The following is a 19,287-nucleotide window of genomic DNA, read 5'->3' as shown; positions in this document are numbered from 1 at the left end:
GTTAAGATGATAGTTAAATTAGATGTTGCTGACTTAGTGGAAGTAGAGAAATAGGCTTTGTTCATAGTTAACAGTAGCTGGATCTTAGATAAGATATCCAGGATCTATTAACTCATTGCTTGTCAGCTTTATGTTTGGGTAGCTGTGCTTATCATGAGAAACAGAATGTGACAAAGAGATTTCAGGGACACAAAAACAGTTGTAGACTCCCCATACTTTAGGAATCCATTAAGCACAGGAAAATGGCAAGGATTCATTTGTCACGTGTGCATGGGAAAGGGAGAAAGGTCAGAACGAGGAAGACTTATTTTACTTCTTCATTTTGGAGACCCCTCCCCAAAATGGACCCCTGACTCATTTCAGGGAACAGAACTACACATGCTTAATAGCCTTTCTGCCAATTAGCATATGAAGCAGAGCAGAGGAAGTGACAGGGATATGAATATGCATTCATATTTTGTGTATTCAAGACTTCTGTCAATAAAAAAGCTTTGTAATACCTGTGATTTTTGCACTGTGCATTAGGGAATTATCCCACGTACTGCCCGGCTGTCTCAATAAACATACACTTTCTAACTTTAACCTCTTAGAGAGTTTTTGTCCGTCTCAATTGGATATCGATATTGGATCGATATTCATATTTTAGTAAATCATTGTCTTAAAGAAGTCTAGTATGTATATATGTATTTTCTTAATATTCTAGCAATTATTCTTGCATTGCTTCAAGATAAACTCGTATGATTCAAAGAATATCCACTGAGGTACACATAGAACATGGATTTATCATAAGCAAATTGCAGTTGCAAAGTTTTTTCACTGAAATTTTGCCACTTGTCATCATTTTAAAAGTTAAAAGTCAGCTATTAAAGTCAATAACAAAATTTCTAACTTCTAACAAAGGGAAAAAAGTATATGGTTTGCACCAGATAAAATATAAATACAGAAAATGTCTCCCAACCAAGTTCCTTGCCCTGATCAAAACATCTCCCAATCAAGTTCTTCGCCCTGAACCTGGCTGGTAAAGAAAAATATTATCAGTAAACCTGGATAAAACTTTGCATAAGTTAATAGTATTCAAAATCCATGTTCTGTTCCTATTATTATTTATTATACAAAGGAAAAAGGGGAAAGGGGTTGGATTGAGGGTACACCCTCCTCCCCTCTGAGTCTGTTCTCATGTTTTACAATAAATCCTCCAACAGTACAATACAGCTGCCTAAAATATGGACACTGGAAACCACAGACAGCATTACAAATGATCACCTGCCTCATGGACAGTTCATAGAAGGACTTGATTTGTTTACAAATTATTTCTCATGTTTACAAACAGTTTTTCTGTTTACAGACTGTTTTCTGGGAGTTGGGTTTTTCTCCAAGGGATCAAGTGCTTAAAGGTTGTTTTTTAAAATTGGGTTTTTCTCTGAGGGCTAAATGGGCTCAGGGTTAAATAGCTTTCTGCTTTTAGAGATAAGTTCAATTTGTAACCAAGAATCATTATGCCTGTGGCCTGAGTTCTCCCCTAACAGTTCCTGGAGGGGAATGCTGCAGCTCCAGTGTAAATTAGATGCACGCTGTCCTCTGTCACCATGTTTGCAAAGGGCCCTTGCAGATGGGTGACAGAGAACAATACACAGAATTTTATAAAGAAAGGTGAGATGTTACCATGATTGACAGGGTCTTGACCAATCAAATATCTCCCAAAACTGCAGGCACCTCATGGGCCAGAACCTGAAGGGGCATGGAGCTCAAACGAATGAGAGCTTCCAGGCCTGGTCTTTCAAATGCCCTGTGTGAGGGGGGGCTTGGGAAATAAAATCTCTCTGTTGCCCCATGAACACGGGAGGAGCAGTCTTTGTCTCCTGTGCCCTCGCTGCCCTGCCAGACCAAAGAGATGTTCACCAGGGCCCTCCCTGTTTGTGGCCGTCCAGTGCCGAGCTGAACAGGCAGCCAGTTGTGTTTGCACGTGAGCTGCCACAGGAAGACACACAGCAGCTGGAGATTTGAATAGCAGGGCTTGGGCCAATTCTTTTTCTTTCAGAGTGCAAGAAAGACACAAAAGCACAAGGAAACATGACAGTGTTTCGGTGGATTCTCTTTGTCCTGTGAAGTTGAGTAGCTGTTGGTGTTTCTGTGCTACTGCTAATCCCTTCCATGAAAAAATCATTCCGGGAAGGAGCAACAACATCTGACACGCACCAAGTGTTGCCACCAGTTGCTCCAGGTGCTGCTACAAACAGCCCCGTAGGACAGAGCACAGCCCCCAGTGCACACCAAAAGCCAGGGAATCTCAGGAAAATGGGAAACTGGACAAGACAAACGCAGATCTGAACCAATGTGGTTAATCAAATGTTCTCCGTTTATTCAAGATAAGATGATAGTTTATATAAGTTCTACATAGTTTACAGAAACAAAGGCACTCTGATTGGTAGGCTAACATTGTTTACCTTTTCCTTAAAGTGGCTTGAGCCTTACACTATAAACGTATACTAATTCACACCCAGACAGCCCAGTGGTCCCCGTCACACCTTAATACTATTTCTATCTGCGCCACAAGCTCTGAATTTCTAACTGCGTCAGAGGCTTGAAGGCCTCACAAGGCCCAAATCTGAGGCCTAGACTGGAGTAGCTCAACTCTCATAACTCATGTCCTCTTTCTCTGAAAAATGCTGCAACACACACCAGCTTTGGCTGCCCTCTGGCAGAGAAGCCCTTTTGGGGCACAGGTTTCTGGGGCAGCAGATGGGCACCGGTGCTGCCAGGGCTCGGGGGAACTCTGCTTCGGCGGGGACTGTGCCTCAGTGGCTGATGTCAGCGCTCCCCGGGCCCCAGGGTCAGAGCAGCATTCCTGCCCTGGCCCACACGTTCCTGGTCTGTGTCACACGGCCGTGCTTAGGATGGCCACCATGTGGGACATGTCCCGAGGAGGCCGTGCCAGCTTCTGTGCAGGGTCCCGTGCCCTTCCCAGTGCGGCTGCGTCAGCAGCTGCAGGAGCTCCTGCTGCTCTGAGCCCGCAGCGCAGGGCAGCGTTTGCTGATGGTCTGAGCCGTTCCTAAAGATCCTGTTGGGCTGTCTGACACACTTGGGGCAAGGCATTCCTTCCAACCTGGGCCACTCTGGGGGGCTGGGGGTGGCCCCAGGGCAGGTGGCAGTGTGTGCAAGGGCCCTTTGTGACACGGTGCAGCATGGTCACCGTGGAATGGAACGGGACAGGGTATCCAAGGGCCCTTTGTGACACGGTGCAGCATGGTCACCGTGGAATGGAACGGGACAGGGTATCCAAGGGCCCTTTGTGACACGGTGTTGCAGCATTTTTGAGAGAAAGAGGACATGAATTATGAAATTTGAGCTACTCCAGTCTAGGCCTCAGATTGAGGCCTCGTGGGGCCTTCAAGCCTCTGACACAGTTAGAAATTCACAGCTTGTGGCGCAGATAGAAAATAGTCTTAAGGTGTTGTGGGGACCACTGGGTTGCTTGGGTGTGAATTAGTATAGGTTTTATAGTGTAAAGTGTAGGCCGTTTTAAGGAAAAGGTAAACAATGTTAGCCTACCAATCAGAGTGTTTTTGTTTTTGTAAACTATGTAGAAGCTTATATAAACTACCACATTATCTTGAATAAAGGGAGAACGCTTGATTAACCACATTGGTTTGGACCTGCGTTTGTCTTGTCCAGCTTTCCGTTTTTCTGAGATTCCCTGGCTTTAAGTGGCGCCCGAACAGGGACTCAGGAGGCTCCGAAAAGGCTGCCAAATTACTTTTAGAGTAACGGGCAGCTGAGTTTGAGTCGCGCGACAAAAATTCAGGTCCAAATCGCCTCATGGTGACGGGGCCGGAATCCCAAATTCACTTTTTGTGAACGGGGATCAGGTGGAACGGAGCAGAAGTCTCCAAACTCCGAATTGGGCCGTTTCCCAACGGGAGGAAAAAGACTCTTCGCATTGTTGTTTGTTTGCGAGAGTCCGTTGGAGCAGTTGGGAAGACCTCGGCATTCACAAGAGACCCGAACGGCGGGTGTGGACGTGGCCGGGGCCGGGAAGCTGGAGTGGAGTTGCTGCCTTGCCGAAGAAAAGCGAGAGCGGAGCAGCCCGCGGAGGTTGAGGTAAGCCGCGGAGATAGAGAGAGGGTGAAAAGTTCACCATGGATGGAGATTTACAGGCTTCAGTGCGGCTGCTCTTTCATATTCTCTCAAAGAGAGCTGAAAAAGTTAAAGAAGCCGATTTAGAGCAGTTGGTCCTGTGGGCAAGAAGCAAAGGCAAGCTGCAAAAACCTTTGCTGATTTTTAGTGAAACCGAATGGCAAGAGTTGGGGCAGCTGCTTTGGGATGCAGTGATAGAGGGCAGAAAGGACAAGAAAACACTATTAGAGCTTGGAGGTGTTTGGAAGAAAGTTTTACATACCTTACAGAGCATGGCCGCGGAGAAAAAAGCAGCGGAAGCTGCAATTCAAGCATTTGAGCAGTCCACATCAGAACAGAGAGAAGTTCGAAAGCCATCTCAGGTTGAAAAATTTTTTAATGTTTGTAATATGCAGCCAGTGCGGGGGCAGAAAGCTCCAGTCAGCCCCTCTGTCAGGGATGTTGGTGCTCGTTTGGAGGGAAACGCAGAGCCGGGCGGCGCGGGGCCGGCCGGCGCGAGACGGAGCAGGGATGCGGCCGCGCCCGGAGCGGAAGTGTGCTCTCGAGCGGCGGATGTTAACAGTTCGGCGGTTCCGCGAAATGCGGCAGACCAGGAAGTGACCCTCCCGGGTCCCTCGGGAGGCGGGGAGACACCTGAGGAGGCAGGCGGAGTTGGTGACAAAACAGGGCTGAGTCAGGAGGAGGAACTCAGGGGCGGAGATCAAGGCAGAGACCAGGGCGGAGACGGGAGCGAGGCGGCGCTGGCCCCTCGCCCCCCCGCAGCGGCCGTGGCGGCGGCTGCCGCGGGTGTGTGCATGCACAGAGGCGCGGCTTGCCGGTACCCGCCAGCGGCGGCGGCGGCGGCGGCGAGCAACCTTGCACGGGTTGGAGGGGCTGGGCACCCCAATGCTAGCGGAATGGCAGAAGCAGCCACCCAAACAACACCAGAGCAGAGCCCTGAAAATGCCAGTTCCCACTCCACCACGGTAGCGCTGCGCTGCCCACTCCCACCGAGTTCAGATTCTGACGACTCAGAGCCAGACCTTCCTGTTGTCAATTGTAGCAGGGACAAGCGATCACAGAACAAGATACAAAGAACAAATATGTTACAGAAAAAAATAGCCCGCCTTGCCACCCTCTCAAATCGTCAGGCTCAACCAGGGGAACCTTCCACTGGCCAGCAATTGGCATTGCCAGCAGTTTTAAAAAATCCATTGCTGTCCCGATGGGCATCAGTTGTGAAGGATGCTCTTTTGGACGGTGACTGGAAGGCTGTCAGCTCCCTGGCTTGTCCTGTTATAGTATCTAATGGGAATGCCATCTGGGAGCCCCATGACTGGAAAATCCTACAATCAGCTAAGCAGACAGTCACCACTCATGGGATCAGATCAGAAGCAGCCAGGAACATCATTCAGTATATATTCACAGCAGATGTGCTTTGTCCTGGTGATTCATCCAATATTGCCTCCCTTCTTCTGACACCTTCCCAGTTTCTCATGTTTGAAAGGGAATGGAGGCGGTTGGCAATTGAAGAGGCCAACAAACACACAAATGTGGGGGACCCCTTTTATGGAGTCCAGCCAGATATGCTGACTGGGCAGGGACCATATGCAACCAATCAGGTACAACTTACCTTTCCCGTTGAAATGCATCAACTGTCACAGCAACTGGCCCATCAAGCTTTGCTTTTGGTACCAGACAAGAAAAAGTCAGCATCCTATGCCACCATAAAGCAAGGAGCCACTGAACCATTTGGACAATTTATTGATAGGCTGTCAGCTGCTTTGAAGGACGCACCTGATGTGCCACCAGACGTTCAGGAACATTTATTCCGATCCCTTGCTTTTGAAAATGCTAACCCACACACAAGAACCATCTTATCCACCCTTCCTCAAAGCTGTCCAGTCAATGAGATGCTTGTCAGAGCCACACGCGCAGAACAAAGCAACCAAGCTGCAGCATTCACAGCTGCAATCCAGGATGCAATTCAACAACAAGGACACATCATTGCAGCTGCTTTATCAAGCAACAATACAAGGAGACAGAAGACGTAATGAAAAAGTATAGCAATACTGAGTGTTTTCCAAGATACCAAGAAGGATGGACATTATGCAAATCAAAGTTATTTCAAATACAATGTGGATGAAAATTACTGTAAAAAGATAGAAATGTTAATAATGATTTAATTGCCAAAAATGTCTCTGAAAACAAAGATTTGAGAAAAGTCAGTCAGATGGAATGTTGGCATTGAGTTCACAATTTCTGTTTTTGAGTTTTTATAAATAATAATATAGGTAATGATGATTTTTGAATTTTATAGATAATAAGATAAATGATGATTGTCAAGTTTTTGTAGGTAATGATAAGATATGTAATGATTGTTACTAATGTTATATGAATGCTTTGAAAAGATTGTTTTAAACTATTTTAAACAGTTCTTCTTGATAAGCTGATCATATAATGTAAGTTGTCTGATTTTTGTGATAAGAATTATTATTAAGATGTTAAGGTATTGAGGTGTTGTTTTAATATTTACAGTCAGTTTTCATATGTTTTATTGTCTTTCTAGGTGATTGATTGCAAGATGTGTTTTTTCAGGATCCTGTGTTTTTGATTTTTTAACTGCTCATGTGATATCTTTGTCCAATCTTTTATGCAGCTGCAGTTCATCTTTTTTTTTTTACAAATTTATAGTCCAAGTTTTGGTTCAAGATTTCAGACTTCAAATTTTCAGATTTCTGAAGAAAAAGTTTGTTGTATTTAGAGAATTTTTGTCTTGAAAGAAATTTTAGACAGGTTCAATTATTTGATGGTTTGATAATTTTTAATAATAAGGTTTTTTACTTATAACAGTTATTTCTAAGACTTTTGTTTTAAACATATCCTCCAATTAGAGTTCGAGCTCTGGCCAAGCTCTGGCTCTACGTGGATAGTGTGATTGACCCAGCTGTTTTCTGCATCAAAAAGTATTCAAGTCCTTTTGGCTTGACAATTTGACCATATAGGGCAGCTGAGCCTCAAAGGGAGTTTTGGAGAGACATGATCCGGACATGTTTTGTCCAAATCTCTGTTGTTTTAAGGTTTTTCAGCTGCTGCAGACTCTGGGATGACAATTTGATAGTGTAGCACTTGGTAACTGTGATTTTATATGTAATATTGATTGTGTATTATCTGATTGATTTTTATTTGTTGTTAGTTTCTTTACTATATGCATTGTTTTGTTTTTAATGTTTTTTCATGTTTATAACAAAGATGTTGATATTTCCATTTCTTCATGCAAGTTTTAGGGAACAGAATTGAGAGAGGACCCTCCAGTCCCAGTGGGGGTGTTGGGTTTGTTTGTGTTTTAACAGGTGCAGAATCTAGATGGATTTCAGTGAAGAATGTGGAACTTATCAATTGCAAGAGGGCACTGATCTCTCCACAAGTGGATCAGAGGATGCACAGCAAAAGTGGATTGTGCAAAGATTTGTGTTTCACCCACAGAAGATTGTGGGCTTTGAGGTTTTTTTTATAAGTGTGTTTTTAATGATGTTATAGAATTTTTTGCTAAGTTTTAATAAGTTTTAGTAATGCCTGTGATTTTTCTGTTCATCTTGCCATTGTCTTTCAATGGCAAAAGAAAAAGAGGGAGGTCCCAATGTGGATCAACAGAAATTCTACTTGAGTGGGTGTTTTTACCCATCCAACCAAGAAGTCGTGTGATGGACAGGACAGATGCTCTTGCTGCATTGATACGAAAAGGCAGAAACAGAATTTTAAAAATAGATGAAAAAGATATCAACCCGCAGTGATAACAACGTGAACAACAACAGTTTGCCTAGAACATCCTTGATGAATCCAGTTCTGATGAAAATTAACTTTGTAGAGTACAGAAAAATAAGTTGAAATATTATAAGTGTGAAGTTAGATTTATCAGAAGTTAGTTTATTAGAAGTTATAGTTTATGTTTAGAATTAAGTTTGTTTCTTTCATGTTAAACAGGGCATTCAAAAACCTGAGAAGAATGTGGTGGGCCTCAATGTTTTTATTAAGTAATGTTTTAGTTATTGAAGTATCTGGAATCCTTGACATTGAAAAGAGAGAAAATATGTGGATCACTTGGGCCAAACAAACTAGGCAAGATTAATTCTGCCTGTTGTTAGCCACACCGTCTAACCCCTTTTCGTACTTGTTAAATTGGAGTCTCGTTGGGTCCCATGGCAGAGTTCAAAACTTGGACCCGAGCTCAAATAAATCTAAATAGCACTCTGGGAGCGCAAGCTGTTGCATTTGTGCAAAACCTTAAATTTACTTATGATAGTCTTCAAGAATTTGATCTTTTGGGTTTTGTCCCAGGAAATTACTGTTTGATATTTGGATCTTATGCTACCAAACCAACTCAAGAAAATGGAAAATTGACAGATGACGACACTTGGTTGTCTCCCAGATCACCATTGTATTACAACTATTCAGAATATTGTAACAATTCGACTCAATCTGTGACACCGCCAAGAGGTGGTGCAGGAAAACTGCCCCCAGGAACCTTCCTCATTTGTGGGGACCGAGCCTGGTCAGCAGTCCCTCAAAATGCTAGGGGAGGCCCATGTTATATCGGTAGGTTGATGCTTTTTGTTCCCACCATACATCAGGTTCTCAAATTGCCTCAGAAGACTCAACGAGCCAAACGCAGTGTTCTCCAAATGGACCCTAATTGTAAAGATATAGTGTCGTTGTGGGGGCGTGCCTCTGTAGTAGTAGCCTCACTCTTTGCCCCAGGGGTTGCCTCATCAAAAGCGCTCACACAATTGAGAACTCTAACCTGCTAGACAGGAGAACAAATTAATATCACATCTAAATTGATAAGTGAGCTTGCTGCAGATGTAGATGATACCCGTCATGCGGTTCTACAAAACAGAGCTGCAATTTATTTCCTTCTTTTAGCACAAGGACACGGGTGCAAAAAATTTAAAGGCATGTGCTGCATGAATTTGTCTGACCATTCTCAATCGATTTATAAACAGTTAACGCAATTGAAGGACAACATGAAAAAACTTACCGTAGTGGAAACTCCATTTGATAACTGGCTCAATTTTTTAGGTTTTTCTGGCTGGGTCAAAGACTTAATTCGTTTTGGTATTGTACTTCTTTTTATCTTTATAGTTATTTTAATTGTTATACTGTGTTTTTTACAGTGGGTGCAAAAATTAGTTCATCGCGCCTTCACTCCAGCCTGAGTAGCTCAAAAAGAAAAAGAGGGAATTGTTGCAGCATTTTTGAGAGAAAGAGGACATGAGTTATGAGATTTGAGCTACTCCAGTCTAGGCCTCAGATTTGGGCCTTGTGGGCCTTCAATCCTCTGACGCAGTTAGAAATTCAGAGCTTGTGGCGCAGATAGAAATAGTCTTAAGGTGTGATGGGGACCACTGGGTTGTCTGGGTGTAAATTAGTATAGGTTTTATAGTGTAAGGTGTAGGCCGTTTTAAGGAAAAGGTAAACAATGTTAGCCTACCAATCAGAGTGTCTTTGTTTCTGTAAACTATGTGGAAGCTTATATAAACTACCACCCCAGAGCTTCCCCTTCTATGACAAGCCCGTGGTAAGACAGAAATGCTGAGGAAAAGACCCAAAATTTGGGAAAAATCCTGAAACTGGGAAAAAAAGTCCAAAATTCAATTGGGAACCCACCCAAAATCCCGTGGAAAACACCCAAATCCAGCCAGGAACCCCCCAGAATTCACCCTGAATCTGGGAAAAAATCCACAAATTCTTGGAAAAACAGGAAATTTTGGGAAAAAGACTGCAATACGGGGAAGAAATTGAAATCCAGCCGGAAATCCACCCCCAATCCCCTGGGAATGACCCCAAATCCCTGTTGTAACCTCCCCAATTCCTCTGAATTCCGCCAAAATCCCTCTGAAATTCTTTCTAGGACTTCCCAAAATCCCTCAAAAATGTCCCTGATTGCTCTTTGAACTCTCCCAAATCCCATCTGGAACCTCCCCAGATCCCTCAACACCCCTGAAAATCCCCTGGAAAACTCCAAAGTCCCTCTTGGAATTCCCCCAAATCCCTCAGCTCTCCTCTGAATTCCCCCAAACCCCTCAGAAAGGCTCAGATCCGCAGGGAGTGTTGGTGGGGCAGGAGCGGGAGCGGAGCACGGACGGGACAAGCACAGAGCCACGGGGGAGAGGCCCCGGCCCCACAGAGAGCGGGGCCGGAACGCGGGGGCAGCGCGGGGATGGCTCGGGGGTTGTTTCGGGGGGATTCGGGCACTCGGAGGGATCTGTGCGGGATTTTTGGGGTGGTTCTGTGAGGTTTTGGTGAGATTTTGAGGGAAGTTTTTGTGGGGATTTTTTAGGTGGATTTCCTCAGGCTTTGGGTGGGATGTGAAGGGACTCGGGGGCATATTTTTGGGGATTTGAGAGGAGTTTGGTGGGATTTTGGTGTGGATTTTTTGAGTGGATTTGGGTATGATTTTGGGGGGTTTCTGGGGAAGTCTGGTGGGATATTTTGGGTGATTTGGAGGGATTTTTTTGTGTGTATTTTGTGTGATTTGGGGATTTTTGGGGGGATTTTTGGGCTGATTTTTCTTTGTGGATTCTGTGGGATTTTCATGGGGATTTAGTGGGTCTTACTGAGGGATTTCTGTGGGTTTTGGGGTGAATTTGTGGACTTTTGGATGGAATTTTTGTGGGGATTTACCTGGGATTTTGGGTGGATTTTGTAGGATTTTTGAGCATTCAATGGGTGGAATTTTTGTGGGATTTGATGGTATGTTTGGTGGGATTTTTTGGTGAAGATTTTGAGGAAATTTTTGGATTGGTGGGGTTTTTGGGGGATTTTATAGGGAGATTCTTGTGGGATTTTGGGCAAATTTTCAGGTTTTTTTTGGTTTTGTTTTTTTTTTTTTTTTTTTTTTGGTTTATTGGATTTTGGTATTACTTTTGTGGGGGTTTTTGGGATTGATTTTTTTTTTGGTGTGTATCCAGAGTGACTTTGGGCAGATTTTGGGCCTGGTTGGGGCAGTTCTGGGGCAGCTTTTGGGGTTTGTCTCCCGTTTCCCCCAGCTGTGGGAAAGCCCCGAAGCACATCCTGTTCCTGCCCCAGCTCCCTGAGCAGCCCCAGGAGCTGATGCTCCCCGTGCCCCTCAGCCAGGGAGATCTGGGGTAATCCCGGCATTCCGGGCATTCCGGCCGGGCTTTGGGGCACCGCGGGATGTTGGGGCTTGGGGGGTGAGAGGGTGAGGGGGGCTTGGGGTGGATTTTTTTGGGACAATATCGGGATTTTGGGGGAGAATGTCTGGATTTTAGGAGGAAATTTTTGGAATCTGGGGGGAAAATACCAAATTTGACGGGGAGGAAATAATGGACTTCTTAGGGAGGAAATATCTGGATTTTTGGTGGGAAATTTCTGCATTTTTGGGGACAAATTTCTGGATTTTTTAGGAGGGAGTTTCTGAATTTTTTTGGTGGGGGAGTTTCTGGTTTTTTGGGGAGGGATTTTTGGGTTGTTTTGAGGGGGAATTTCTGGATTTTTGGAGATGTTTCTGTATTGTTTGGGAATTATTCTGGATGGGGAACGGGGCTGGGTTTGGATTTGGGGAGGAATGTTTCTGGATTTTCTGGGGAACTTCCTAGTTTTTTTGGAATGTTTCAGGATTTTTTTGAGGAACATTTCTGGATTTCTTTGGGGAGCATTTCTGAATTTCTGGGGGAAAGGTTTCAGAATTTTTGTTTTGGGTTTTTTTTTTGTTTTTTTTTTTTTTGAGAGCATTTCTTGATTTTGGGGGATATACCTGGATTTTTGGGGGAACATTCCAAGGTTTCTGGGGCAACATTCCTGGGTGTCTGAGGGAACATTCCCGGGTTTCTGCGGGAACGTTCCTGGGGTTCTGGGGGAACGTTCCTGGGTTTGGGGAACATTCCAGGGTGTCTGGGGAACATTCCCGACTGTCTGGGGAACATTCCTGGGTGTCTGGGGGAGGTTCACGGGTGTCTGTGGGAACATTCCCGGGTCTCTGTGGGAACATTCCCGGGTGTCTAGGGGAACATTCCCGGGTATCTGGGGGAACATTCCCGGGTGTCTGGGGGAGGTTCCCGGGTGTTCCGGGCTCTCCTGGCCCCGTTCCCATCCCAGGTTCCCGGGGTTCCAGGAGCTGCACTGGTGCCCGGGCGCCACGACATCGCCTTGCTGCAGTTGGACACTGAGGTGCAGCCGGGCGCTGCCCGCGGGGCCCTGCAGGGCTTCAGCATCACCCAGAGCCACGCCATGGAGATCTCCTTCGCCAAAAGGTGACCCAAAACACCCCAAACCCCACCAAAATAACCCCAACCCCCCCAAAAAACTGGCCTGAAATACCCCAAAATCCTGAAAAACCACCTCACACCTGCCCCTAGATACCTAAAATCTGCCTCAAAACACCCCAAATCCCTCCAAACCACACTGTAATCCCAGAGGAATGCCCTGAAATCCCTCCAAACCACCCCAAAATTCTTCAAAGCTGCACCTGAATACCCTACAGCTGCCCCAAAACACCTCAAATGCCTTCAAGCTGCCCCAAAATCCCATAGAAACACCCTGTAGACTCTCCAGACCACCCCAAAATCCCATAGAAATACCCTGAGATCCCTCAAAGCACCCCAAAATCCTGTAGAAACCCTTGAAATCCTGTAAAAGTGCTCCCAAATCCCATAGAAACACCCAAAAATCCTTCAAAACCACCCCAAAACACCCTAAATCCCATAAAACTGCACTCAAATCCCATAGATCTGCCGCCAAATCCCGCAAAAATACTCCAAAATCCTAGAAAACTGCCCCAGAAATGGTCCTGACCCTGCCCCAAACCCCCTGCACGCCCCCACTCCCCCAGGTAAGTTCAGCTCAGCTCAGCCCAAATCCTCCCTTTTTTATCCTAAATCCTTCTTTTATCCTAAATCCTCCTTTTCTATCCCAAATCCTCATTTTTTTGTCCCAAATCCTCCTTTTTTCAATCCCAAAATCACTTTTAATCCCTAATGTCTTTTTGACCCCAAATCCTTATTTTCCCACCCTAAATCCTCCTTTTCTCATGACAATTTCTCCTTTTTCTTCCCCACATCATTTGTCAGTCCCCAGATCCCTTTTCCAATGCCAAAATCTCCCTTTTCCACCCCAGTTCCCCACCTCATTCCTCTTTCCCCATCCCAAATCTCCTTTTCTCACCCCAAATCCTTCCCTGTCCACCCTAAATCCCCTTTTCCCACCCAGGATCTTTCCCCATCTTGAATCCACCAATTCCCACCCATTCCCCTTTTTTTCCAGTGTTGTACCCAGGGTCTCTCTGCAGACATTGCACCTGGAGCTGCCCCAAATAACCCCAAACAAACAAACCCCAAATAAACCCCAAGTTACCCAAAACAAACCCCACTGTGCCCCCAGGGCTGGGGTGGGTTTTGGGGGAGGGGGGTTGGGGATTGGGGGGGGGGGGGGGGTTCATGGCCCCAAACTTTGGGGATTGGGAGGATTGATCCTAAATGTTGGGGTTTGGGGGGGTTTGACACCTCAAGATTTGGGCTTCGGGGGTTTTTGCCCCCAGGATTTCAGATTTGGACGTTTTTGACAACAGGAATTGGTGATCAGGGGGTTTGACCACAAAATGTGGAATTTGGGGAGTTCTGGCAATCCCAGGATTTGGGGTTTGTGGGGTTTTGTCTCCAGAATTTAGGGATTTGGGGATTTGACTTGAAACTTTGGGGGGTTGGGAGTATTTGACACCTCAGAATTTGGGATTTCGGAGTATTTGACCCCAGACTTTGGGAATTGGGAGTGTTGGACACCCTAAATTTTTGAACCCCAGGATCTGGGGTCAGGAGGATTTAACCCCAGCGTTTGGTAATTGGGGAGTGTTTGACACCCCAGGATCTGGGATTTGGGGGGTTTGATCCTAAAATTTGGGGTTTGGGGTGGGGGGGAAGGTTGACATCCCAGATTTTGGGTTTGGGGGTGTTTCCCCCCCCCCCCCCAGTGTTAGGATTTGGGGTGTTTGACCCCAATGTTTGACCCCCCGGGTTTGGGGGTCGGGGTTGGGATAGGAGCCATTCCCTGGAAACAGTGGTGGGATCGGGATCGAGAACAGGAACGGGAATGAGATCGGGATCAAGAATGGGACTGGGATTGGGATCAGGAACGGGATCAGAGCGAGACCCTGACCCAATCCCGGACCCAATCCCATGGAGAGACCCTGGCCCAGTCCCGGAATGGACCCATCCCCACAATCCCGGACCCCTCCCCAGCGCCATCCCCTCCCCAGCCGCTGACCGGACCCTCCCTCAATCCCAGCCCGCCCCAGTCCGGATCGGAGCCATTCCCGGAGCCTCCCCCATTCCCGGACCCTTCAATCCCTTTTTGGGGCGGCTCCTGCCGCTTCCAGCCCATTTTTGGGGGCTTCAAACGGCTCCGGGGACCCTCCCCATTTTGGGGGTGTTGGGGTGGCCCCAGGGCCGCCCCGGGGGCCGAGGGGGGATGGAAACCCCCAAATCCGAGGGGCTCCTGGGGGTCCCCAGTTCCTCCCGTCCCCGCCCCGAAGCAGGTCCTGGCCAATCAGAGCGCGCGGTGCTGATGACAAACCAGTTGCCGGGCAGAAACAGGGCCTCTCACAGCGCTAGCCAATCAGAGACTCGGCGGGGCCATTTCCAACCAATCAGAGCGTCTGTGGCTGCTGACTCCTCAGTTGCCAGGCGGACCCGCAGCGCCCTGCGCTCCCCGGGAGCGGAATTTGGGGAGGGGGGAGGTGACCCTGGGGATGGGGATGGGGCTGCTGGGGCCGTACTGGTGGCACTGGTGGTGCTGGGAGCCCCCCCGGCCGCAGGGGGCGCGGTGAGAAGGGGGGAGGGGGCCCCAAATTAAACCAAAGAGGGGTCGGGACCCCCAAACGGAGCAGGAGGGGCCTGGAACCCCCAAAACCAAACACGGGGGAGGGGATTGGGGATTGGGGGAACGATGGGGAAGGCGGGGGAAAGAGGGAGATGGAACCCCCAAACAGGAACAAGCCAACTTGAGGTGGCCACCTTTATATGTGGATGGTAGCCAGTGGTAGCCAGTACTTTTTCCCAGTCCATATGATCCCAGTCTACAATCCCAGTCTGTGCAATCCCAGTCCATCTGATCCCAGTCATATAATCCTAACCCAGTTTATCCCAGTCTGTATCAGTATGGTCCCATTCCAAAAGGTCCCAGCCCATATTTGATCCCAGTGCAGCTGATCCCAGTATGGATCAGTAGGGTCCTGATTCATATGGTCCCAGTCCATAGGATCCCAGTCCAGGTGATCCCAGTCTATATTTGATCCCGATCTATGTGGACCTGCACACACTCCCAGGGTCTGGAATTCCAGTTCTCAGCCAGGAAAAAATGTTCCTGCCCTTGAATTTCCTTCCTATCCTCTCAACAACTTATAATAAAATTACAAATCAATAAACTATAATTAAAATGAAATAGAATAAAAATGAAATATAATAATTTCAACTCCTACTTACAATACTCCAATAATGATTTAACCCTAAACAAGAATAAGTATTAATGTAACATTACCAATAAATTTAAATAAACAAATTATATACCAAGAAATACCTTTTGAAACTTTTAACTCATTAGCTAATAGACTTTAGATAAAAAATATCTAAAAAAACTAACATACAATCTAACACACCTTAGTAAAACAATTGCTATCACAAATTTTCTAAACACAAAAACAAACACCACTATAATTTCTCATACATTTTAAGCAAATAATTAAACTTTAATAACATCCTTAAGTTCTCTAAAAAATTAAAATTATTTTTGAAAAACTTAATTGCAGGTGGGTGGTTTTATTTGGATATTAGTTTTTTGATTGCTTCGGTTAGATGATTTTAAAAAAGGGATTTTTATAGGAATTTCAACAGCTGAGAAGGTGCAAACACAATTGACTGAAAATGATTGGGACAGAAATCAGTAACTCTTAAAGTTTAATTTGCTATCAAATACATCCCAGCCACCCAGCCCCACACAATCCCCATCCCACCGCTCCAAACTGAGATCCCACTTCTACCAATCTCCTCCCAACCCCACCTCACCCTGGCAGCTGTGGAATTGAGTGAGCTTTGTGTGGCATTGAGATTTTTTGAGGTGGGAACAAGCAATTTCAGGTGGGATTGTGCCTTTATAGGTTAAAATTCCGTTATTTTCAGTGGGATTGAGTGGTTTTGTGGTGACAGATCCATCCCTCTTGGCTTTTGAAATACAAAGAGATGGAGAACACTGCCTAAAATCACCCCAGAACCCACAAATCCTCCAGAAGTTGAGTTCATGGTGTTCAGGGAAGGTGCAGCTCCCGGCGGCAGGAACAAATGAGACGGGTCTTGGATTCACAAAGCTCCAAAATCCATTTCTTACCCCCAAAAGACAGGGCAAAGGCAGGGCCATGGGGTTGCATAGGGTATCCCAGGGGTGGAGTTGGGGTTTGGGTCAAGGGAGGAATTATTGGCAACAAAAAAGGGTGAGATCAAATTCCTGCCTCTTAGCAACAGGGGAAATCAACCCAGATCCTAAATTCCCCCTCAAACGCCTGTGAAATGGTGGCACTTCAGATATTTTTGATCAATTGCTTTAATTTAACCCTGTTTTGGCTGTGTTTAAAGAATAAAGATGAATCAGAGGAAAATTAGGACCAAAGCAAAAGGAGAAGCAGCCGGGTGTGTTCCCAACATGGATCACAGGGAATGTGGGTCACCAGGCCTGTGCCCAATGTGAGTTCTCTAGTGGGGGATGGAGCTGGAGCAGAGCGCGAAGCTTTTCCCACACTCCGGGTATCCCAGGGTTTCCTTTACCGGTGCCTCCGTTGGTGTCTGGTCAAGTGAGAGCTCTGGGTGAAGCTCTTCCCACACTCCCCACACTCGTAGGGCCTCTCCCCAGTGTGGATGCGCAGGTGCACGGTGAGGCTGGAGTTGTGCTTGAAGCCCTTCCCACAGTCGGGGCAGCGGAAGGGCCTCTCATCCGTGTGAATCCGCTGATGTACAAGGAGAGCAGAGCTGCTGTGAAACCTCTTCTGACACTCAGGACACTCGTAGGGCCTCTCCCCAGTGTGGATGCGTTGGTGGATGATGAGTTCTGAGCTCCAGCCGAAGCCCTTCCCACACTCCCCACACTCATAGGCCCATTCCCCAGTGTAGATCATCTGGTGGCGGATCAGGTTGTTGCTCTGCCTGAAGCTCTTCCCACACTCCAAGCACTTGTAGGGCTTCTCCCCATCAAGATGCTGCTCAGGGACCACCACCTCCAAGCTCTGGCTGAAGCTCTGCCCACCTTCCTGACCCAGAGTGGGTCTTTCCTCCTCAGAGCACCCTGGGCTGGGTTTCCAGCCCCTCCTTGTGTGGGATCTCCGGGGCTTTTCCTCCCTGTTGGATTCTTGCACTGTGGAGTTGCTCAAATCGGCCTCTTCCATGAGGTTGTGCTGCAGAGATTTGTCCTTCCTCGTCTCCATCATCAGCTCCTGCTCTGGGGGAGGAAGGACAAGGAGAGGATGGGATTTGTCTCCGTGCCACAAGGAAGGGTAAGGAGATCCCCCCAGTGCATCCCCGTCAGCAGAGCGTCGGCAGCGGGGCTGTCCTGCAGCCGGGGGCTGTGCTGGGCTGGGAGATGGAACAGGAGAGAGGGGGAAAGGGGCACTGACTTCCTCCTCACCTGCCTGAATGTCCCAGGGCACCTTCCTCTTCCTCACAGCCTCCTCCTCCATTTCATGAAGATTTGGGTATGGGAAATCCTGTTTCGGGAGGAAAACAAGGGATGAGCACAGTGAGTTTTGTACCGGTTTGAAGGCCAACCAGGGGGAGAGTCTAAGCCAGAATGACAATTGAGTAAGAAAATTAAGATCAAGGCAATGATACAGAAACACTGGCTTAATCGGACAGAGTCAGGATATAACCGTACACCCCGATGGTCAGGGTGGTGGTAGCAGTCTGATGAAATGGTGGCTGCAGTCTGGCTGGAGTGATGAACGTGATTCTGTCAAAGCGGTGCTCCTGTAGAAGGGTCTGGTCTTTCTCTGAAGGTCCAGTGGTGGTTATGGAGCTCTTGTCCTCTGGGAATCCAGTAGGCAAGGTGGTCGTGGTGTTGCAAGGGTGAGATTATATCCAGGTAGGAATGCTTGGTTCCTCCCCTTGGGCGGAGCATCCCACAATGGGATGATGTAATTTTATCATCCCTGCAGTGACACTCAATGGCCCATTAACAGAAGATGGCCCCTGGAGGGCGTTATCAGGGCTGAGCCATGGAAGAGATAAAGAACACTGCCCCACCTGTTGATAACAGTTTATGGAGATGGTCACTGAAAACACTTTTGGTTACATCTGACACTGTAACCTGAAACAGTGAGGCCATCCCTGCTCGGGGTGGGGGGTGAACACCACCTCCCTTACCCAAACTGGCTCAGGTGTAAAAGCCCCACCCTGGGAAGGACAGGCACACAGGGGACAATGTCACACTTGCCCCACCCCAGGGGAGATCTCTGTCCTGTCACTCCCTTGCTCTCCCCACTTTTCTCTTTCTTTTCATCTCTCTCTCTACCTCACATTTACTGCTCAGGAAAATCCACTTTGGATTTGGTCTCCTTAGCACCTTCATTGGGGCAGGGGCATCTCTCTAAAATTTTTATTAACCAGATTGCGACATTATTTTGGCACAGTGAGTTCAGGGCACTGCTGTCTGACCCCAAGTGCCTTTGACAACAGCATGGGTCCCTCCTCTGCGAAGGTTCTGCCTCTTTATGGAGGAACTCTTGGAAACTTGGATGCAGTTTCCTCTGAGTGACTTTTGGGTGAACTTATGAGGAAAATGGCTGTTGTGGGTGTAAGAGGCCGTCTGAAGACCCTCACTCATTTGCCTGCCGATTGCCACGAGAAGGAACTCCCTTCCCCCACTGCAGTTCCGGCTTGGAGAAGGCAACAGTGCAGGTGCAGCCGCTGCACCGTTACGTTCCGTTCCGAATGAGGCCCGGCAAGAACTTGGCAAGAAGTTGGCAAGGACTTGGCGAAGACCCAACGTGGACCCAGCACAGAGCGGCCCTCTGCAATTCCTGCTTCACTCTCCACCTTTAAGCTGAATGAACTGTTGGGGTGACTCTGGTGGTCTCTCACTAAAGACCCCTCATCTGCCTCATTACCACCGTGACAGACAGAG

General features: G+C 47.2%; 2 protein-coding genes across 2 annotated transcripts in view; one reads left to right on the top strand and one right to left on the bottom strand.

Moving 5' to 3' along the window:
- The window catches only part of LOC105759916 (uncharacterized), a 649,836-nt gene that overhangs the window by 382,274 nt on the left and 248,275 nt on the right, over window positions 1–19,287 (bottom strand). Inside the window, 2 exon segments of the mRNA XM_072921323.1 lie at window positions 16,855–16,924; window positions 16,927–17,353. Of these exon segments, the coding sequence (XP_072777424.1) occupies window positions 16,855–16,924; window positions 16,927–17,353 (497 nt within the window).
- LOC140681480 (uncharacterized) overlaps window positions 1–19,287 on the top strand; it is a 1,248,316-nt gene that overhangs the window by 1,124,834 nt on the left and 104,195 nt on the right.

The sequence above is a fragment of the Taeniopygia guttata genome, chromosome 36 (assembly GCF_048771995.1).
Source record: "Taeniopygia guttata chromosome 36, bTaeGut7.mat, whole genome shotgun sequence".
NCBI classification, from domain to species: domain Eukaryota; kingdom Metazoa; phylum Chordata; class Aves; order Passeriformes; family Estrildidae; genus Taeniopygia; species Taeniopygia guttata.
Note: the sequence above shows the minus strand (reverse complement) of the source record. Positions and strands in the feature narration are given on the sequence as shown.